We start from the raw sequence: 18,795 nt of genomic DNA on the forward strand, positions 1-18,795 counted from the left end.
CCTTATATCTTACCTGTTTATTGAAAAGGTGCTTTTTTTTTTTTTTTGGCAAAAGCCCAAATAAAATACTTCGCAGTCCATGTAATTCTGGGCCTTCCTATGTTCCTATATGTCTCCTTCTCTAAAGTGGATAAATAAATCATGCATTTGGTTTTCAAGTAATGCTATCAAATGCCAGACAGACATCATCTAACCCAAGAACCCATTAACTGACCCAAGCTTTGCTCCCCACGAGACCAAATGTTTTAACAGTCTCAAGATTTAAATGCATTTTATCAAAACTGTAACACACATACAAATACATGTATCTCATCCCTTCTGCTCTGAACAGGACCAGGGAAAAACTGAAAAAACTTAATTCCAATAATTTACTCCAGAGCTGTCTTGTGGCTCAACAGGCTGATTCACAGGTCAAAGAAACTCACAATGAAATGTCAGCAGAGCTGTTTTCATTCTCCATTTCCCAAGAAAGAGTATTGCAGTTTGCCAATATTCACCGTTTACACCAATTAACCAAACTTCCCTATTATTTATAACTTCTTGGGGTACGATTTCATCGCTTTTACACATATGCCCCTCTGCCTCGCACTAGAACTGTAGCGTTTACCGCATATCAAGGTGCCACGATTAGATCACTGATCACCCCCCAGACCAGGGAAAGAGACAGATAACACACACAGTGTGAGCGCCAACTTCTGCCTTTTATTGCGCAGTCAATTCCTTTTATACTAACAAGGGTAGGCGGGATTACAGACACATCATAAGGCTGCGACTAACCCTCTAACTTTCCGTGACATCGCGAGATCTTCCGAACGCCGAAACCTACAAGTTATGTAGCTGCAAATTCCGCGTCGGGTCGCTGCACAAGCCTCCCTTGGGCACTGTCCTCCAAGAAGTGGGGTGGCGCTGGCTGCCTCCGAGTCATTGGCTCAGCGTCAAGGAGGGAGACTGGGTCGCGGCGGCAGCTGCTCAGCAGGCGATGACATACAGAGGATGTCGCTGTCAGCTGATTGTGCTGCTTGAGGCCAGATGATGGGTAAGTGATGACCTAGGGAGGAGGTCACTGCCAGGTGATTGTGACCACCACCATGAGGGCAGAGGGCCAGTCCCGCACAGAGGCCCCGGGCTCACTGTGCAACTCGCACTGTGTGGCGAGGTCCTCGTCCTCCCAGCTGGGCACGGCCATCTTCTCCTGAGGTACCCCGTGTGCCACAGGGCGCTGATGATGGCTTCTGCCTGGGAGAGGAACCGTTACCACTCACAGCTGGAGAAAGCAGCAGCTTTTCTCCCCAGTCTCCTTGCTGAGGACTACCTCAAGATTATCAGCCCCGTTCAGGCTGTCCAAGGAGTGCTGCTCTTTGCGGATATTTCAGGTGGGGTGAGCAGGGAGGAGCAACCACGGACACGAGCCTTTTTGGGACACGCTAGGCCCTTTGGAGCCCTGCGCCGGCTCCTCAGACAGAGTGGCCATCTTGTCACTGCTGAGGTCTTCTGCTGGGATGCCCGAAGAGAGGGGGACGGGTTCTGTTGGGCGGTCAACCACTGCCACCGCCAGCACTGAGCCAGCGCGTGGGAAGGTGCGACCTACAGGTTCTCGGGCCGGGCAGCATGGAACTGGCTGCCGGGTCCTTTGTCCCACGTGGGCATGTCCTGACTTCTGGGTGTCCCTGTTACAGGTTTCACTGCTTTGACAGAGAAATTCATCCAGAGGGCCGGCCCAGAGAGAGGCACTGATGAGCTGGCGCAAACCCTCAATTCCTACCTGTGTGACATTTTGGAGGGTAAGGGCCGTGCTGCGGGACTGTCTGGCATCGGGCCGTGAGGCTGCTCATGGAGGGTGGAGGTAGACATGCTGGGCAGCCTGGTCCTGCCTCCTTGCAAGGGCTGGGGCTTTCTGTGGCCTGCAGGAACAGCAAGAGCAGCCAGGGTCTCCTGGTGAGTCAAGACGGGCGCAGGTCCTTTCTGCTCCCCCCTGTGGCTGAGGAGGCACCCGCTTTCTCAGCAGCTTCCTCTGTGCTTCGGGCATGAACACCCGGCTCAGTGATGCATTAGTGCCCAGAGCAGGCTGGGGGCATCCAGCAAGTGCCAGCGCACGAGTGACCTGAGGATGCTGGCGCTGATATATGTGTGTCTGTGTGTGTCTGTGACGCCCCCACGGGCCCCTTTTCACAGGGGACTTCTTGACCCTTCTAAGCTGACCGTGAGCACATTGTGGCCACCTCTTTGGCAGCCCCTGTAGAGCAAAGCAAGAGAGTCCTCAAAGGTGATGAAGGGTCTGGAGCATCTCTCCTATGAGGAAGGGCTGAGAGAGCTGGGACTGTTTAGCCTAGAGAAGAGAAGGCTTGGGGGGTGATCTTAGTAATGTGTCTAAAACCTGAAGGGAGGGTGCAACGAGGACAGAGCCAGGCTCTTTCCAGTGCTGCCCAGCGTCAGGAGCAGAGGCCACGCCCCAGGCACGTACTGAAACACAGGACGTTCCCTCTGTACGTCAAGAAAGGCTTTTTGACTGTGAGGGTGCCTGAGCGCTGGCACAGGTTGCCCAGGCAGCTTGTGGAGTCTCCCTCCCTAGAGCTATTAAAAAAGGATCTAGCCACCGTCCTGGGCAGCTGGCTCTGGGCAGCCCTGCTTGAGCAGCAGGGTTGGACCAGATGGACCCCAGAGGTCCCTTCCAGCCTCCACCTTTCTGAGATCTGGTGGCAGCTCGCAGGCCTGCCTCCGTGCCTGCTGTGCACGTACCAGGGCTGTGGCCCCTGTGAGCCCGGGAGGCAGGCCAGAGTGGCGCTTTCCTGGGCTGTGCCCCACGGTGCACCCTCACCTGGGTGCTCCTCTCGGGGTGGAGGGGCTTGCTCTGTGGCTTCTGGAAGAAGGTGTCCACATGACTCTTCCTTTCCTTCTCTCTGTCCGCAGAGGTGCTGACTTTTGGAGGAGACATCTTTAAGTTTGCTGGTATGTACTTAGGACGACGATGCCCACGTGTGCTGACCTGCGGCATTTAACTGTTGTGGCGGCCATTCGCTGCGCTCTCCTTCTCAAGAGGCTCTGTGCAGCGCCTTGAGCCAGCTTCCTGGCCACTCACGCACCCCCCCGTGCAGTGCCCTTTCTCCAGGCTTCTCTTTCTCCCTGGGCCTGCCTGCCTCCGGTTTGGCTTTGGCAAGGGCTGCGGCCTCCCTCATTCTGCCCCTGCTGGTAGGACCCTGGGCTGGGGGTGGGGGGGCAAGGAAGCACTGAGAGGAGGAGACCCCCTAGCAAGCACAGCCAAAGGTGTGTGTCGGGGTGGTGGTGAGGGGCAGGGAGGCCCTGGTGATGGCGGAGCTCGGGCTGCCAGGCTGCGAGGGGAGGAGGAGGCCCTGGTGTGCTGCAGCTGCAGAGGAGCGCTCGGGGCAGGGGGTGCCAGCGCTGCCGGCTGTCGGCCGCTGTGGCTGGCCCGGGAGAGGAGAGGTGTGCCGGTGCCCAGGGTTTGGCCCTCCAGGACGATGCCCTCCCACAGGCCCATCTTCCTCAGCACGTCGGCCGGTTTCTGCTGTCCCTGCCACTGAGCGCGGGTCGGGGAGAGTCAGGTCTCAGCAGAGCCTTTCCCTTTCCCTCACTTTCCCCAGGGGATGCTGTGCTGGTGCTGTGGAGAGCACCACCCCAGGAGCTGGCTAAGACCATCAGCCTGGTGCTGCAATGTAGCCGGCAGATCCAGAGGAAGCATAGGAATCGTGACACGCACGTGGGTCAGAAGATCCAGCTGAAGATGGGTACGGGCGCTGTGGCACGGGGTGCTTCTCGGTGGCAGGGAATGGGGGGATCCGTCCTGGGGCTAGTGCCAAAGGAAAGCATCTGCGAGCATTTAAGGGGCCAGCTGTAGTCTGGGCGGGGATGGGAGACCAGGCCTGCTGGGTTTGCGTGCATTTGCAGATGCAGAGGAAGCTTAAAGGCAAAGCGGGCGTCAGATCAAGTATGAGGGTCCTCGAATGTCTGATTTAGCACAAATGTCTGTGGGAGGTAGTTATCTTTCCATTTTTTCCGGTGGGGGCAGCTTTGCATCCTTTGCCCTGCTGGATTCTCCCCTGCCTCTCACAAAGAGCAAAGGGGAGCTGCTTTGCACATGGCTCGGGGAAGGGCTTGGGCAGGCTGTCGTGTGTGTTGTCAAGCAGACAGCTACAACCTGCCTGCACGCTAGTAGGGCAGGCAGTGATCAAGCCCGCCTGGTTTGCCGGGCTTCTGGGCAGGCTGCTGGGCTCCTGGGCAGGCAGCTGGCTAAGACACCCGGCACTCTCAACACACTATTTCTAGACACCCGTTTCAGGCACCTGTGTCAGTATGCCCCTGAGTAGGATGGAGGATGCCCTCCCCTTCCATAACGCCAGTCTCCCCACTGGGCTTCAGCTTAGGTTCTGAACAGCTGAGATGCTGGGAGCTGTAGAGCTCAAAATCTTCCCTGTGTCAGCGCTGCTTCTCCCTCTCTCTCTCACCAGGGATCTCTGCAGGGCCCATGGACCTCCTGGTAGTCGGAGACAGGAGGTGGCAGTACTTCTTGATCTGTGGCGAGGCCCTGGATGAAGTTTGTGAGGCCGAAGCGCTTGCGAATGCAGGTGAAGTAATCCTCTCAGCCACCTCCTGGGAGCTCTGTGAGCAGCACCGGCTCAGGACCAGGCGCCTTGCAGGCGAAAGAGCTGTGAAGGTAGGTGGGTGGCATGGCCTGTAGAGCCATTTTGAGGACCCAGACCTGGACATGAAGGAGGGAGGTGTCAGAAGGCTGAGGAGCTGGATGTGGAGAGAGTTGGAGCTGTGGAAGTGGGTGGGCAGCTGAAGCTCTTGTCCTTCCCTCTCAGGGGTAGCAGTGGGCTGGGCTTGCTTGGTTTGAGGGGTCGGGGGGCACTGGGAGGGTTTTGTCCCCACCAGCAATGTCCTCTGTGGGTCACGGCGCTGTTGTTGACAGCTGGGGGATGCTTGGGTGATGCCTGCCCAGCTCCGGTGCTTCTGAGGAAGCACTGCTGTCCCATCCAGCCAGGTGGGCTTGTTCTCCCCTTTCCTGGGCAGTGACGGTGGAGGGCAGGCTTTGTCCCCTGGGACTCCTGGGGAGGCCAGTGGCAGTGCCTTCACGCCGTGTGTCTCCAGGTTACGGGCATGGATCCGATGTCTTGGTCAGAATGCCAAGACGCTTTACGCAAGCTTGTACAACACCCAGGGAGCCACCGCTTGGAAGGGGAAGGTGAGTGCCAACTTCGCCTTGTTCGCGGCTTGCCTGGAAAGGTGGGGCCTGGCTGCTTCAGGGGCCAGAGAGGAACCACCTCTGCCCTCTTCCTCCTTTCGGTTAGCACTCGTGCTTTTGGCCCTCGCGTGCATCAGCTGGGGCAGTGGCTGCTGCTGCCTTCTCCCTCCAGGGGACAGCACTGCCGTGAGCATCTGGAGGTGGCAACATGAGCAAATGCAGAAGACTCTTTCTCCCCCGTTTCCCGCGCCAGCCCCTGCTTTCCAACACCTCGTAGTCCTGTCCTCCCAGCGACCACCTGCTTTTTCTCTCCTCAGGTGCCATGAGACCTGCTCTTCTCCTGCCCGGTGGCGCTAATGTGTACGACGTGCTTAGGAAGTACATATCGGGAGCTGCTCTCGGGAAGGTACGTCCAGGCCACCACTGCTGGGGGCTGCATTTTTGGAGGGCAGAGGAAGTGGTGCATTGCAGAGATGGAGTTCTCACGAGAACAGACAAAGAGAAGAAAACGCACCCTGAGAAGACAACGCGGGGAAACTGAGCCAGGGGGCACTGGTGCCGCACCATTGCGTGTGTTGACCTCAGAGAGATACGGGTGGTGGGAGGCAGACTTCTGTCTGTCTGTCTTTTCTGTGGGTATGGTTCTGGAGGTGCTGCGGTCGTGGCGGTGGGATAAAGGGGAGGCTGCACTGAAGTCCCCAGAGCATCCCTGCGGGTCGCCCCTCATGTCCATACCCGTCCCAGGATGGGGTGGTACCGGAGCACCTTTCTCTCCTTTGTCATTTGCGTTAACGATTCGGTATCTGCCTGCCACAGGCTGGGCAGCCTGCCCGCCATTTGCGCTGAGAGGAGGAATTAGCCCTTCCTCGGGGAGTACCTGCTATTGCCAGTATGCCTGCTCTCCCTCGGTATCTGGTATGGGGAGTAAGCCCCCGGGAGAGCAGGCTGGTGAAGCCATCGTGCTCTTGTCTTCCAGCTTGATGACAGAGTGCCGCTGGACCTCTTCTCTGAGCTACGGCCGGTCACCAGCGTCTTCGTCCAACTGCAGTTGACTGCAGGAATCAGCACAGTGGACATCCGCACCATCATCCACGATGCCAGCAGGATGATGCTAGAAATCCTCTGTCCTCACAAAGGCGAAATCAACAAAATCGTCCTGTTTGATAAAGTGAGTGTGTGGGAGCAATCGCTTCCCCCCACCCTGAGGGGGTGGGCGGTGAGCAAGAGGGAGAGGCTCCCTCTTAGGCATTGTAGCAAGATGTGCTGCATCCGTCCTTGGCAGGGCTGCATGTTCCTCCTGGTGTTTGGCCTCGGTGGAGAAAAGCTGCGCTACGAGAGCATTCACGCCTTGCAGAGTGCTATTCAGATCTTCAATTCCTGCTCCACGATGCTCATGGAAATAGAGTGAGTGTGTGGTGGGGGTGCATGCTGCCTGGGATGGCGCAGGGGGGCTTCCCAGAAAGAGACGTGTCTTCTAGCTTGCTCTGCCTTGTCCCTGGCAGGAAGGAGGCAGTGCCCTGAGAGGTGGCAGGCAAGCCCCGGACTTAGCCCTCGGCAGCCAGGCGGAGTCCCGCCAAGCACACCCTGCTAGCCACCGTGCTGGAGCGAGCCCTTGCAAGGGCAAGAGGCTCCTTGGTGCCAGAGGCAGGCCCTTCTGGGCGACTGGCCCATGAACAGGGATGGGGTCCAGCCACCTGATCTCAGGTTGCTGCCATCGCAGGCCGTGACATCGTGGGTGCCTTCTTCCCTCCCTCTTTGCTCATGAGAGGGCTGTGGCCTTCTGCAGGTCACAGCTCAGGGAATGTGGCCTCAGGGGAAGTGTCCAAAACATCCCACATGCGCTCTACCCCTGTCCTTTGTCCCTTGCAACGTGGGTATGTTGCGCCCCTGAGCTCTCCACGTCCCCAGGACCCGCGCTGTCAGGACAGGATGGCAGGTGGCCCAGGCTAGCGCCGAGGGGAGATGCGGGAAGGGATGAATCTGGGCGGGCAGGACTGCGCCTGGGGCGCTGCTGAAGCTGCACTGTTTCCCTGTGTGCCAGGGCAGTGTCTGTTGCAGTTACCAGTGGGACGGCGTTCTGCGGAGTCACCGGCCACCCTCTGAGGCATGAATACACAGGTAGGAGGCGTGTGTCTGAGGCGCGGGAGGCTGGTGTGGGCCTGCTTAAGCATAGCACTCTGGAAGAGGAAGGCGGGCTGGGAGAGGGCTTTCCCAGCAGCCGGTCAGGAGCGGCCCGGGCAGTGCGGGTCCTGGCCCGTGGCAGGAGAATGGGCTCTGTGGCCGTTTGTTCCCCTGGGTTCTGCTGATCCCGCTGTGGGGTTGGCCTGTGCTGGAGGCGAGGCAGCCGTTGGCCTGGAAGGGCGCCACGGGGCCGGTCGCAGGGGTACGTCAACGCACGCTCTCGCACGCTCACTCTCTCTCTCTCTCTCTGGCAGTCATTGGCCAGAAGGTGAATTTGGCAGCCCGGATGATGGTGCGCTACCCTGGGCTGGTGTCCTGTGATGCAGTGACCTATGCCTCCTCTCGGCTGCCCCCTTACTACTTCAAGGAGCTGCCGGAGAGAAAGATGAAAGGCCTCAGTCATCCTGGCACTGTCTATCAATATGTGGGGATCACCAAGAAGAGGTGAGTGACCTCCGAGAGGGCTGGACGAGGGGATTGTGGCATCAAGGGTGCAGCCTTGGCCAGCAAAGAGGAATTCGGCAGAGAGAGACCAAGCTGGTCTCCCTTGCCTGTGGCTGAGACGGTCAGAAGCCCTGGTGCGGGAGGCTTTTTGCCTCTCTCCCCTGCTGTCTCCTGCTGCTAAGAGAGCGGGAGTGAAGCCACAGGGATGGGGAAGGTTTGTCTGTCTTGGCAGACACAACCTGGCCTTGCAGGCTCTGTCCAAATGGCTTTCAGCTGTGCTTGCTCCACCACATGCCCTGGTAATGCTGACCCAAGGAGGTTTTTGGGACAAGCCGCTTCTGAGCAGGAAGCTTTGGGCCAGCCTGGTTCCCATGGGGAAATGTGGACCGTGGGAACACACTTCCTCTCATGTCTTCCTGCTGAAACCTCAGCTTTTCCTCTGGGCCAGGATTTGACCTTCTCTTTGGATGACGGTTTGAATGTTAACATTGCCATCTCTTGGAAACTGCAGGAGGAGTTAGGCCAAAGGTGCTAGGTGCTTGGCATCCCAACCCGTTCAGTGACACAAGTCCTCCTTTCCGAGACACTTGTTTCTCTTGGCCAGCGTGTGCTAGCCAACAGGACACCCTGGCTCCTTTCACATGTCTCCAATGGCCTCTGGTGGTGGACTCTTGATACGTTCTCCTGTCCTGCCGTGGCCGTTGGGCTTCTTTATGCTTGAAGCTGTCCTAGCGTGCAGCTTGAACTTTGGGTGGGGGTGCATACAGGGGAAAACATGCTGCTCGAAAGACAAGCAGGTGCACGAGGAGCACATCCTGCCCCTCCATGCCAGGCTGCTTCTCTGTGTCCCCTGGCTTCTCACCAGCTAATTGACTTGTGTTTTCTTTTCCCCTGCTTCTAGCATATTTGGCATGGGTCTTGCCAAGAAGAGGTCAGAGTACGCCCCCTTACTGGGTAGGTGGAGAATGCCTTGCTCTTCTGAAGCCCACTTTCTTCCCCTTGGTAACTTTTAGTGCCACGCTGGGACGGGAGAAGCTTTTGCCAGGGATGATGTTGCTGCAGAGGCCCTGAGGAAGTGCGGCCTCTCTCGGCCCCTACTTGGTTGATCTCTGTGGGGTGGAAAGCAGGGTGAGGCGCCTGGTGCTGCCTTGCCGTGCTCCAGACCTGGTACGAAGGTACCTTTGAGCTACGGAGCTGCTGACGCCTGGGGGCTAAACTGATCCCGGTCTTTGGGATCAGGAAAGCGATTGCCTTCTGCCAGTCTGACGGAGAGTTCCGGTGGTGGGTTCTCCCCCTTGTACTCCTCACAGATCCTTTCTTGGCAGCATCTGGGCGTAGACAGGGCAACGTCAGGACCCAGGGGGTGCCTTTAATCCCTCGGTGTCTTGCTGGAGGTTTTGGGCCCTGTTTCAGGTTAACCCCGGGAGGCAGCTCAGCCCCACAGAGCCACTCGCTCCCCCCAGCGGGATGGGGAAGAGAATCGGAAGGGTAAAAGTGAGAACAGTGCTGGGCTGAGATACGCACAGCTTAATAGGTAGAGCAAAAGCTGCGCAAGCATGCAAGGCCAAATCAGGCATTCGTTCCCTGCTTCCCATGGGCAGGCAGGTGTCTAGCCGTTTCCAGGAAAGCGGGGCTGCATCGTGCGTAACGGTGACTTGGGAAGACAAACGCCGTAACTCCAAACGTCCCCCCTTCATCCCTCTTTCCCCCAGCTCTTCCTGCCAAGCACCGCATCGTATGGTAGGGAATAGGCCTTTGGGCAGTTGGGGTCAGCTGTTGTGGCTGTGCCCCCTCCCAGCTTCTTGTGTGCCCCCAGCCTGCTCGCTGGCGGGGCGGCGTCAGAAATGGTAAAGGCCTTGACGCTGTGCAAGCACTCTTCAGCAGTAACCAAAACATCGTTGTGTTATCAACACCCATGTCTGGTCACAAATCCAAACCATAGCACCATAGGAGCTATCACTGAAGAAAATTCACTCTAGCCCAGCCAAAAGACACTGAAGATGCTGCCTCAGCTCCCAGGAAGTGCCCTGTGGCTCATGCTACAGCGAGGAGATGCTGCAGCGACTCGCATCATCTCTTCCAGTCTTGTGCTGGATCACTGCGGGGAGTTGCATGGGGCCGGCTGAACCTCTGTGTCTGTGGGAGGGCAGAGGGTGGCGGGACGGGGAAGAAGGCATGGAAGCTGCACTGTGGGGCAGGCGGGCCCGCTGCCGCTCTGAGGCAGGCAGAGGTAAAAAAGCTGGGATGAGTGGGCAGGAAGGAGGCCTGGCTGTAGGCAGGCTGGTGGAAGTGGTGGCGGGACAGGCAACTGCGGTGGAGGGTGCCAGCCAAAGTGGCATCTCTCTGCTTGTCAGCACACCCAGCAGCTGGTTTTCTCGTTTGTCTTCACAGGTCGGGAGAAGGAGATTGACCTCTTTGGCAGCTGCTTGAAAGCCTATGAGGACTTAGGACAAAGGCACATCCTGGCATTTGAGGGCACGATGGGCTCCGGAAAGAGCCACTTACTTACTGAACTGGCCTATTTAGGCCAGGCTGCTGGCCACAGGTACAGGTTTTTGACCTCTAGCTTTGGGATGCTGCCCCTGCCCATCACCTGGCAGCCGTAGAACATTCCGTCCCCTCTGCCAGTGCGCCTGGCCCTTGGACTGCAGCCTCCCGAGAAGGCCTCCTGGAGACGCTCCCTAGGAGCACTTGCATGCTCTGCTCCCGCCTCTACATCTCTGGGGAGTTGGAGGTGGCTTCTTGAGCCATGGCCTTTCCTCCTTCACCTCTGGGCCAGGCACAGATAGAAGGAAAGAGCCCAAGCCCGATGCTTTTCATCTGACTCCAGACGCAACAGACAGCAGGGTGGCCTGTCTCGGAAGCCCTGCTTGCCCTCTGCTCCTTCCCAGAAGGAGCACCGGGGCAGAAAAGCCTTCCTGTGGTCTGGGAGTCAGGCTGCTAAGGTCTGGAGCCCAAAGGCAAACCCACCACTTGCTCCATCCTTGCCCCTTAGCCCCGTGAGTCCCTCTGCAGGGGGGACGTAGCGAGACCTGGACCGGCGCTGTGGAGACACAAGAGTCTGGAGCCGGCTCTCCCAGTGGCTTGGCAGCAACTGCCCCTCTGTGCCCTTTCTTGTATGAGGAGTGAAAAGCTTGGCCTCCTCTGGGAAGCACTTTGAGACGAGTGGGTGAAGAGCCCCCCCCAAGGGCATCTGCACCCCTTTTGTGCTAGAAGGCTTGGGCTGTTGGGGATCTCAGTCCCCTTTGCTTTTGCACGGCAGGGTAGTTGCCATGGAACTGCTAGAGGTCAACGTGAGGCAGTCCTTCTCTGCCATCCGTATGCTGATGGCCAGGGCCCTGGGCCTCCAGGACAGTGAACCGTGCGGTGCCAGGCAGTGCACGCTGCAGACAAAGCTCCAAGGGACAATTGAAGAGAGCAGCTTTTGTCTCCTCAATGACATTTTCCTTGTCGAGGTGAGAGCAAGAGGCCTCTCTGGCCCTGGAGAAGGCCTTCTCATGAGCTTTTCTGGGTCTGATGTTGTGCGGGCGCGCTGCTGGGAGTGCCTTAGCTCGGGGGTGGGAATCGTGGGGGTGGTAGCACAGGTTTCCCATTCCTGGGCCCTGGGGGGCTCCCTTTCTGGGGCGAGTTCATGTCCTGCGCTGCATCTGGCGGTGCCTGGTGTCTTGTTCAGCACCTTGGAAGTGGCATTGGAGAGAGGCTGGTGCTGGGCGCGTGGTCTGCTCCAGCCAGCCCAAGCCTCCTACAGGCAGAGAACCAGCTCTTCAGCCCACGCCCAAGCCCCAGCTCTGCCAGTGATCCTCAGCAGAGGGCCTCTGCTTTGGGCTCCAGGTGCAGCCCCCACTGTGGCTCCTTGCACCTGTGCTGGGGAGAGGTAAGGTGCTGAGGCCAGCAGAGGCAGTTTGCTCTGCGGTCTTGCTTGGCGGGTTCATGTGCCTAGCCCCGGAGCGATGCTTCTGCCTGACTCTGCTTTTCTGGCCAGTTTCCCGTTTCGGACAAGGTTCGCGACATGCGTGGAATTGAAAGAAAAAAGGAGTTGCACTCGACTTGGGCAAAAGTGCTGGAGAAGGTGAGCCTTTCTCCTCCCTTCCTTCCTTCCTTCCTTCCTTCCTTCCTGCCTTCCTTCCTTCCCTCCTGGGTCAGAGAAGGAAAACAAGCCTGCTGGCTGCGGGCTCTGCACCACAGCAGTGTGAGCCGATGGGAGGACCACACGCCCGGGCCATCGCCCTTCAGGGCCTGAGAAAGCCCCCACCTCCCCCCTCCTCCCTGCAGCCCCACAAACACACCCCATAACTTTCCTCCCGTCAAGTGTAGCCTGGACAAGGAGCAATGGCTTCTGCATTCCCTTGCCCAAGCTGCCTCCTTCTGCAGGTCAGGTGGTGTTAGGTGTGACCTTAAAATCTCAAAGAAATTAAGAGTCAGTAAGCTTCTGAGCAGGGAAGCGGCTGGGGAGAGACTTCAGAGCATCCTCTCAAGAGACAGAGGCTCAGTCTCCTCCCCTGCAAGACACTTGGGATTCCACTGGATTGCCCTCAGAACATCCTGCTTTTTTTCAGACCATTGGAGGAGAATTTGGCATTTTCGTCATCGACAATGCCCATTTCATCGACCCTGCCTCCTGGAGTATCATGTCACCCGTGCTCCGAAATGTCTCCTACTTCATGGTCATGAGCTTGGCGCCGGGCTACGCAAGAACAGAGGGCTTTTGCAAAGCTGCAGCAGACAACACAATGTCCCAGAAAATCACCTATCTTCATCTGGATGAGCTGAAGCCTTCAGCTGTGGTGCAGGAGGTCTGCCAGAACCTTAAAGTGGACAGCATCTCCAGGGATCTAGCGAGGTAAGTTCGAGGCAGGGGAGCTCTTCCTGAGGGCTTGAACCTATGCAGACCACGGACGGGAATCAGCCCCCCCGGAAAGGGAGCGCAGGGCCACTAGAAGCATCACCGACTCTAGCGAGTACTCTAGGAGGTGGGTTGCTTGTTATGCCTTGTCCTGGCAGGCGTGAGCTGAGAGTGGGCCACTGCCGAGACACAGAGCGTGGGAAGTGTCAGCCCTTCGCGGCTGCACAGAGAGGAAGGGAGGAAGAGTCCCGAGCCCAAGTGTGGCTGGGCTGTGAAAAGGCCTTGGTCTAGGTGGCCAGGCTGTGGGGGAGATTCCCTGGGACAGAGGCCTGCCCTGCTGCCAGAGAGGATCTAGGCTCCTGAGGAGAGGAAAGGCAGGGCTCGCTGCTCTGTGCTTTGGCCGTTGGCCGCAATTCTTTTCCCATGGACTTCAGCGAAGGCCGGAGGTTCGGGGGGGCCCAAAAGCCCAAGCCAGCAGAGGACTGTCCCATTCAAAGGCGAGGTGCAGCTGTGACAAAGATGCTGGCTACCCTGTATTGCCCAAGTGACTCGCCGCCCACCTGAACCGTGTTTCACTTTACTCCTCTTGTGGTGGTCACTGCCGCGTCTGCTCCTGTCCAGGTTCCTGATCCAAAGAAGCTCGGGGATCCCGTATTACTGCAAGGAGCTGCTGGGCTGCCTTCTTTGCAACAACACGCTCTTGTTCCGCACCCGGAGGCGGGGTGAAAAAGCAGAGGACAACTGGGAGAGCCTGATCAGTAAGCACCTTTGCTGCTGACTAGCGAGTTGCTGTGTTGCTGTGGCGCGTTCTCCGCAGCACAGTCTTGCCCCATCATTCCCCCGTTGACCTGGGCAGAGTCAGATCTTGCAGCAGTGCAGAACGTGGTCTGGCGGAGGCGTGGGCTCCTGCGTGCCTTGCTGTTGGGACAGCCAAAGCAGGGGCTAGCGAGTTGTGGTGGCTTGGAGGGGCCTAAATTCTTGGGGCGGGGGTTGGGGGGCTAAAACACAGGGGAAATGGTTCCAGAGCACACCTGTTTCTGGTGTTTCTTAGGCATTCTAATGGGCACGTAGTTTACCCTGGCCCAACGCCAGCTCACTTGAGAACAAACCCCAGCTTGAGGCGAGCGACGGGCCTGGGAAACTTTGAATTCAAAACCATAAATCCCCAGAAGGGTGCTGGTAACGGAAGAAAACGGTGGCAATGCCACCGAGAGCGCCATGCCAGCCAGAGTGCTGTGGCCTTGGGAACAGCCAGGGCTGATGCTGCATTTTGCATGATCACTGGCAATTTCCCTGGCTGTGGAGGTAGCCCTGTCGAAGGCAGCAATGCTGCTGCTTTCTGTCGCGGGGCGTTCAGTTGCCCCCTAGGCACTCCAGAAGCTTTGACTGAGGGGCTGTTTGGGAAAGCTGGTCTGAAGGCAGAACACCTGTCTGTTCTGGGAGGGCTACGCAAAGAAATGCTTGCAGTGGTAACTGTTTTGCTGTGCTTAATGACCACGTTCAGCACGTGCAGGTCTGTGCGCTTGCACTGGACCATGTGAAGTGGGACTTGTCCCATCTCAGGGGAATTTTGAAACGTTTGCAAGCCGCAAGTTACTTTGCAAATTGCCTTATTCGTGTTCTCCTGCTCCACCCAGCTTCTGCAGTTGAGGCTTCACCCCTCACAGCAACCTCGAGCTCCAGCGCGGGGAATGATGGCACGGTCTGCATCATCAGACCAGACGTGAACCCGGAGAACACGGTGCTGCCCGCCACCTTGAAAGGTGAGGGACCGAGAGCCGCTCTGCCGGCTCACGGCTGTGCTGGGGCCCCTTCGCGGGGCATTGGCTAGAGGGAGGCTGGGCATTTGTGTGCTGCAGAGTCACCCTCTCAGCTTGGGGGCTCTGCTGGGAAGGTGGCTCCAGTGCAACCAGAAACAGGCCTGGGGTTGCGGGCAGCCATTTTCCCCTCCTGGGTGTGAACCAGCTGTGAGCCTGCTGGCTGCTTTCCAGCAGCAGGTAGGAGAGAAAAGGCTATTGGTGCAACACTAGAACGGCTCCCTTTTCTCACAGAAACAAATCCTTTGCTGGGAAAAGTCTTTGACTTGCCGCTGACTCAGCTGTGATCGCGACTTTGCCCTCGCTATTCTCTTTTTAAGCTCCCCAGCTAACGGCGCTCTCAAGGCACTTAATCCAAACCAAATCCATTGTTTTTTTCTGTGGATTGGCACGGAAATCCCCCCATACCAGGGGAGCTGGATGGGGGAGCTGTCAACGACTGTCCCTCCTCTCTAGCCATAGCCATTTGTATGAACCTTGAAGAAACGTCATGCTAAAGCATTCCTGCTATTACGTTGTTCTGTCCCATCCCCGCCCCCCCCCCCCCAAAAAAAAAACCAAAAGAAAACCAAACAAAAGGCATAGTATTGTCTGGCCAAGTCAAGAGAGCCATTGTGGGGAGCTCTGAGTCCACCTCTGCGGTGGGGAAGGTTCTCTGTTTTCTGTGTGCGCTGTTGGGCAAAACCCTACTCCAGATCTGGTAGGGCGCATCATGGACGCATGTACCTGCTGGATCCTGCCCTCCTCACCCCAGGTGGGCGAGTGTTTGTTTGAGCGTCTCGCTCTTCCCCAGGCCTTGTGGCCTGCGATTCCAAGAGGTGCGGAGCCATTTTGAAGACGCCTGCCCTGGGTTGCAATTGCCCAGCAGGTGCAGTGCCGAGGAGAAGAGGCCAAAGTCTACCCCATTTCATGTGTTGAGACTTTCCAGCCTCTCCAGCCTCAGCATGGGGAACAGGCAAGAGAGAAAGAGGTGTTGCTTCTTTTTGACAGAGATTGCGCTGGCCCAGCTGGACGGGATAAAGCCACTGAAGCAGACGATTTTGAAGTTTGCAGCTGTCATCGGGCCAGTGTTTACCACCCAGCTGCTGTCACACATCCTTCCTGATGGCATCAGGCACAAGATGAATTGCTTGTTGGACATGCTGGTGAGCGACAACATCCTTAAGTGGCTGAAAACCACAGAGGTGGCAGAAGATGTCCGAGATCCTACCAAGGGGCCAGGCAGCTCTCGGCAGGCAGAGAGTGGTAAGTGGCAGCAGTGAAGAGGCCAAGGGAGCTCCCAGCTGTGTCCTGGTGGGGCTCGCCAGGGCATGGTGCACTTCCCTCCTCTGCCCCAGTAATGGCTGGGTGGAGCTCAGGCAGGCATGGCGGTTCGGGATGGCTTGTTCAAAGATCTTACAAGTCAATCTCAAAGAACGCTAGCTTTGCGCTGGAGGGAAGCTCCCACCAGCTGTCCCAAGTGCCTCTGCTCCTCTGCCTTCAAGTGCTGCTTGTAGTGCAGGCACGGGAGGGCATGTGCAATCACCGATATCCTCTCCCAGCTGCCTGCGGCATCCGGATCAAAGATGCCCTCCAAAGTGCCCCAGGGCCTTTGAGAGGCTTTTATTCAGCTTTGATTCCCCTGTGGTGCAGCAGGGGAAGCTCAGGAGGCTGGGGACTGCCTTGCCAGGAGCGGAGAGAAAGCAGTGGCCGGGGCTTGCTTCGGCTGGCGGCAACGTCCCCACCTCCTGTCTGGAGCACAGCTGAGCACTGTGTCCCCAAGGCTGTGCTAGCATCAGCAAGGCAAGGCGGGCCCTTTTGCCTCGTCCTGCAAGGCTCGGTGTGCAGCAGCGCTGGTTTGCGGCTAAGGATGCTCACCAAGGCATGACTTTCATGCCCCGGCTGGGATGGCCCTGAGCCCTGGCCCCAGCTCAGGCTGATGCAAAGGCCCTTTGCCCTGCAGGTGTGGAGAGACCCTCTCCGAGCAAGAAGACCACGGAGCGGCAGTCTGGCGTGCTGGTCTTCTGTGTCCCACTGCTGCGGGAGGCTGCCTACGAGCTGTGGCCCGAGAGACAGCGGGTCGCCTTGCACCGCAAGTGCGCCGCCTTCCTGGAGCGGCACGCGCACAAATGCAAGAGCTGCAGCCAAGGGGACTTTGTTGCCTTCCACCGCTTCACTGTCACCAGCACCCAGGAGGGAGGGAGCAGTCAGGGCCCTGCTGAGCAGGGCGACCCTCACAGCTGGGAGGCCTTGGTGCTCGCAGGAGAACAGCTGAAGAGGGATAGGACTCACACCCCTGAGGGTATGCTGTGCACCATGCTTCACAGCCTGGGCCCTCCAGGCCCCCAGGGGGGCTGTGCTGGGGATGGGGTGGGAGGACATCTGCTAGGGACGAGCCCAGGAGGTGAGGATGGCCACTGCAGACTTTCCGCAGCGTGTCGCGACCCTTGCAGGGATCCTTGCGATCCCCAGCCCGCTGGGAGAGGGAGAGTAGTTCTTCCCCTGTGGTATGTGAGGAGGTATCTAACCCCCTGTTTTCTTTCCTGATGCTGCAGGTGCTCTGCAGCAGCAGCAGGCTTTCCTGGAGGAGGATTTTGGGTGAGCAGACACGGTTTTGATGATTTTGGAAGGCAGTGAGCTCAGGGTGTCCAGAGGAGACAAAGGAAGCGCCGCCATTTGGCTGCCGGTTGTGACTGCAGCTTAGGGAAGAGGCTTTCTGTGGGGTGGGAGGTGGGAGGAGATGGCCATGGAGATGAGGGAGTGCTTGAGGAAGCCTGTGGGCTCAGAGCGATCCTCACACTACACTGGAGCAGCCCCTGCTTTCCAGTTCCTACAGAGTAGCACTGCAAAATCTGCAGGGGAAAACCTGCCCCGGGGACTCGGGTGGTTTGCCTGTGGGAAGAGGTGACAGAAAGCCCAGCTTGTCTCTTTCTCCCTACCTACAAAGCACCTGTACGTGTCGTACGTGCCCATGGCCTCGTGCTCTGCTTTGAACAAAGGGCTTTTGATGCCGTCTCTGTGGGGAGAAAGAGCAGTACAGGTGATGCCTGTGTATTCTTTGCTCTCTTCTTCTCCTGGGAACCGTCCTCTGACTAGTGTGGCAGGACGGTTTCTGGCAAAGAGTGAACAGACAGCTGAGCTGCCCAGCAAGACCGACAGGAAGCACAGCGGTACCTGCTCATGTGAATGCAAAGCCATCGTGGAATCGGTGCTTGTGCCTTTGGCTCGCCACTACATGGCGATGGGCGATGCCGCCAGAGCCTTCTACTACCTTCTGGAGTCTGCGGCTGCCTACCTGCATGTCTCCAACAGCTACATGGTGAGTTGCCCTGCTTGCCAGCACCCACTGTGCACAGAGTCCTGCCTGCCTGCCTGGCCGTTGCACTAGGGCATGCCTTTGCGGCACCTTGGAAGGGAAATGCTGGGGTCAGACCCTGACTTTTTCCTCTGGTGTGCCTCTTCTGCGGCAAGAGACACGAGGCACTGTGCCCTTAGCACGAGGGGCATTAGCAGGGAGGCAGTCTGAAGGATCACTGGTGCCTGTCTGTGCTCTGAGACAGTGTGACTGTGTTTGGGCGGGCGTCACCAGGGGGAGAAACAGGCCCTCTTAAGACAGATGCCAGAGGCAATGATGAGGGAGGACAAGGCTGGCCGTGGGCTCTGCACCCACGCTCACCTGCTCTCTGTGTGCTTGCGCAAAGGCCCTCATGAAGCTGAACGAAGCGGAGGTCCTGAGGAACTCACTAGAGAAGAAAGCAAATGTGATAGCCTGCTTTGAAGAGGCCACCTTCTTCAGCCTCAAAGGGGAGGTAAGAGACGGGCAGGTCTGGAGGGATCTCCCGGGGGACGGAGCTGGATGCCTTCCGCGGTTGCAGGGGATATCCCTGGCATCTCCAGCCACTTGGGGATTCCTGCAGTCTCCTGGGCAACTAGTCCATAGCAGGATGTTTCCCTTTTCCTCTGCAGGTCTGCTGGCGTATGGGGCACATGAAGCTGGCAAAGAAAATGCTCAGGGAGGCTTTGAGCCTGCTCGGAAGACAATTCCCCCGGACCTCCATTGGAGCCTTTGTCAAGTCTCAGGTGGAAAAGTTGCCGTGTGCCTCTTATGTTGCCAGAAGAGTATCCTCCCTTCCGCAGGAGGCCCGGTAAGAAGCAGAACTGAGAAGCCAGGGGAGGAAGAGCCATTTCCCACCTGGTCCCAGGCACCCCGGCCCAACCTGCCTAGGCTTGAGGCCGCCCTGAACCTGACACATAGGCCTTAGCAGGACCGAGGCAGTAAGGAGCCACGTGCGGGTAGACCAGGGGACGGCAGAGCCCCACGCTCCCTCCCTCCT

General features: G+C 58.0%; 1 protein-coding gene across 1 annotated transcript; it reads left to right on the forward strand.

Moving 5' to 3' along the window:
- Positions 1-5,112: 5,112 nt before the first annotated feature.
- Positions 5,113-18,360, forward strand: LOC138682645 (adenylate cyclase type 10-like; the record flags this gene model as incomplete). The annotated part of the gene is made up of 18 exons (XM_069773908.1): positions 5,113-5,197; positions 5,515-5,575; positions 6,152-6,365; positions 6,480-6,601; positions 7,239-7,315; positions 7,633-7,822; positions 8,724-8,776; positions 10,214-10,367; positions 11,085-11,277; positions 11,805-11,891; positions 12,379-12,662; positions 13,287-13,423; positions 14,312-14,428; positions 15,473-15,727; positions 16,425-16,763; positions 17,017-17,059; positions 17,558-17,780; positions 18,163-18,360. Coding segments are annotated over exons 1-18 (2,832 nt in total), but the record flags the coding sequence as incomplete, so codon positions are not given.
- Between the last annotated feature and the right edge of the window lie 435 nt (positions 18,361-18,795).

The sequence above is a fragment of the Haliaeetus albicilla genome, chromosome 29 (assembly GCF_947461875.1).
Source record: "Haliaeetus albicilla chromosome 29, bHalAlb1.1, whole genome shotgun sequence".
Taxonomy (NCBI): Eukaryota; Metazoa; Chordata; class Aves; order Accipitriformes; family Accipitridae; genus Haliaeetus; species Haliaeetus albicilla.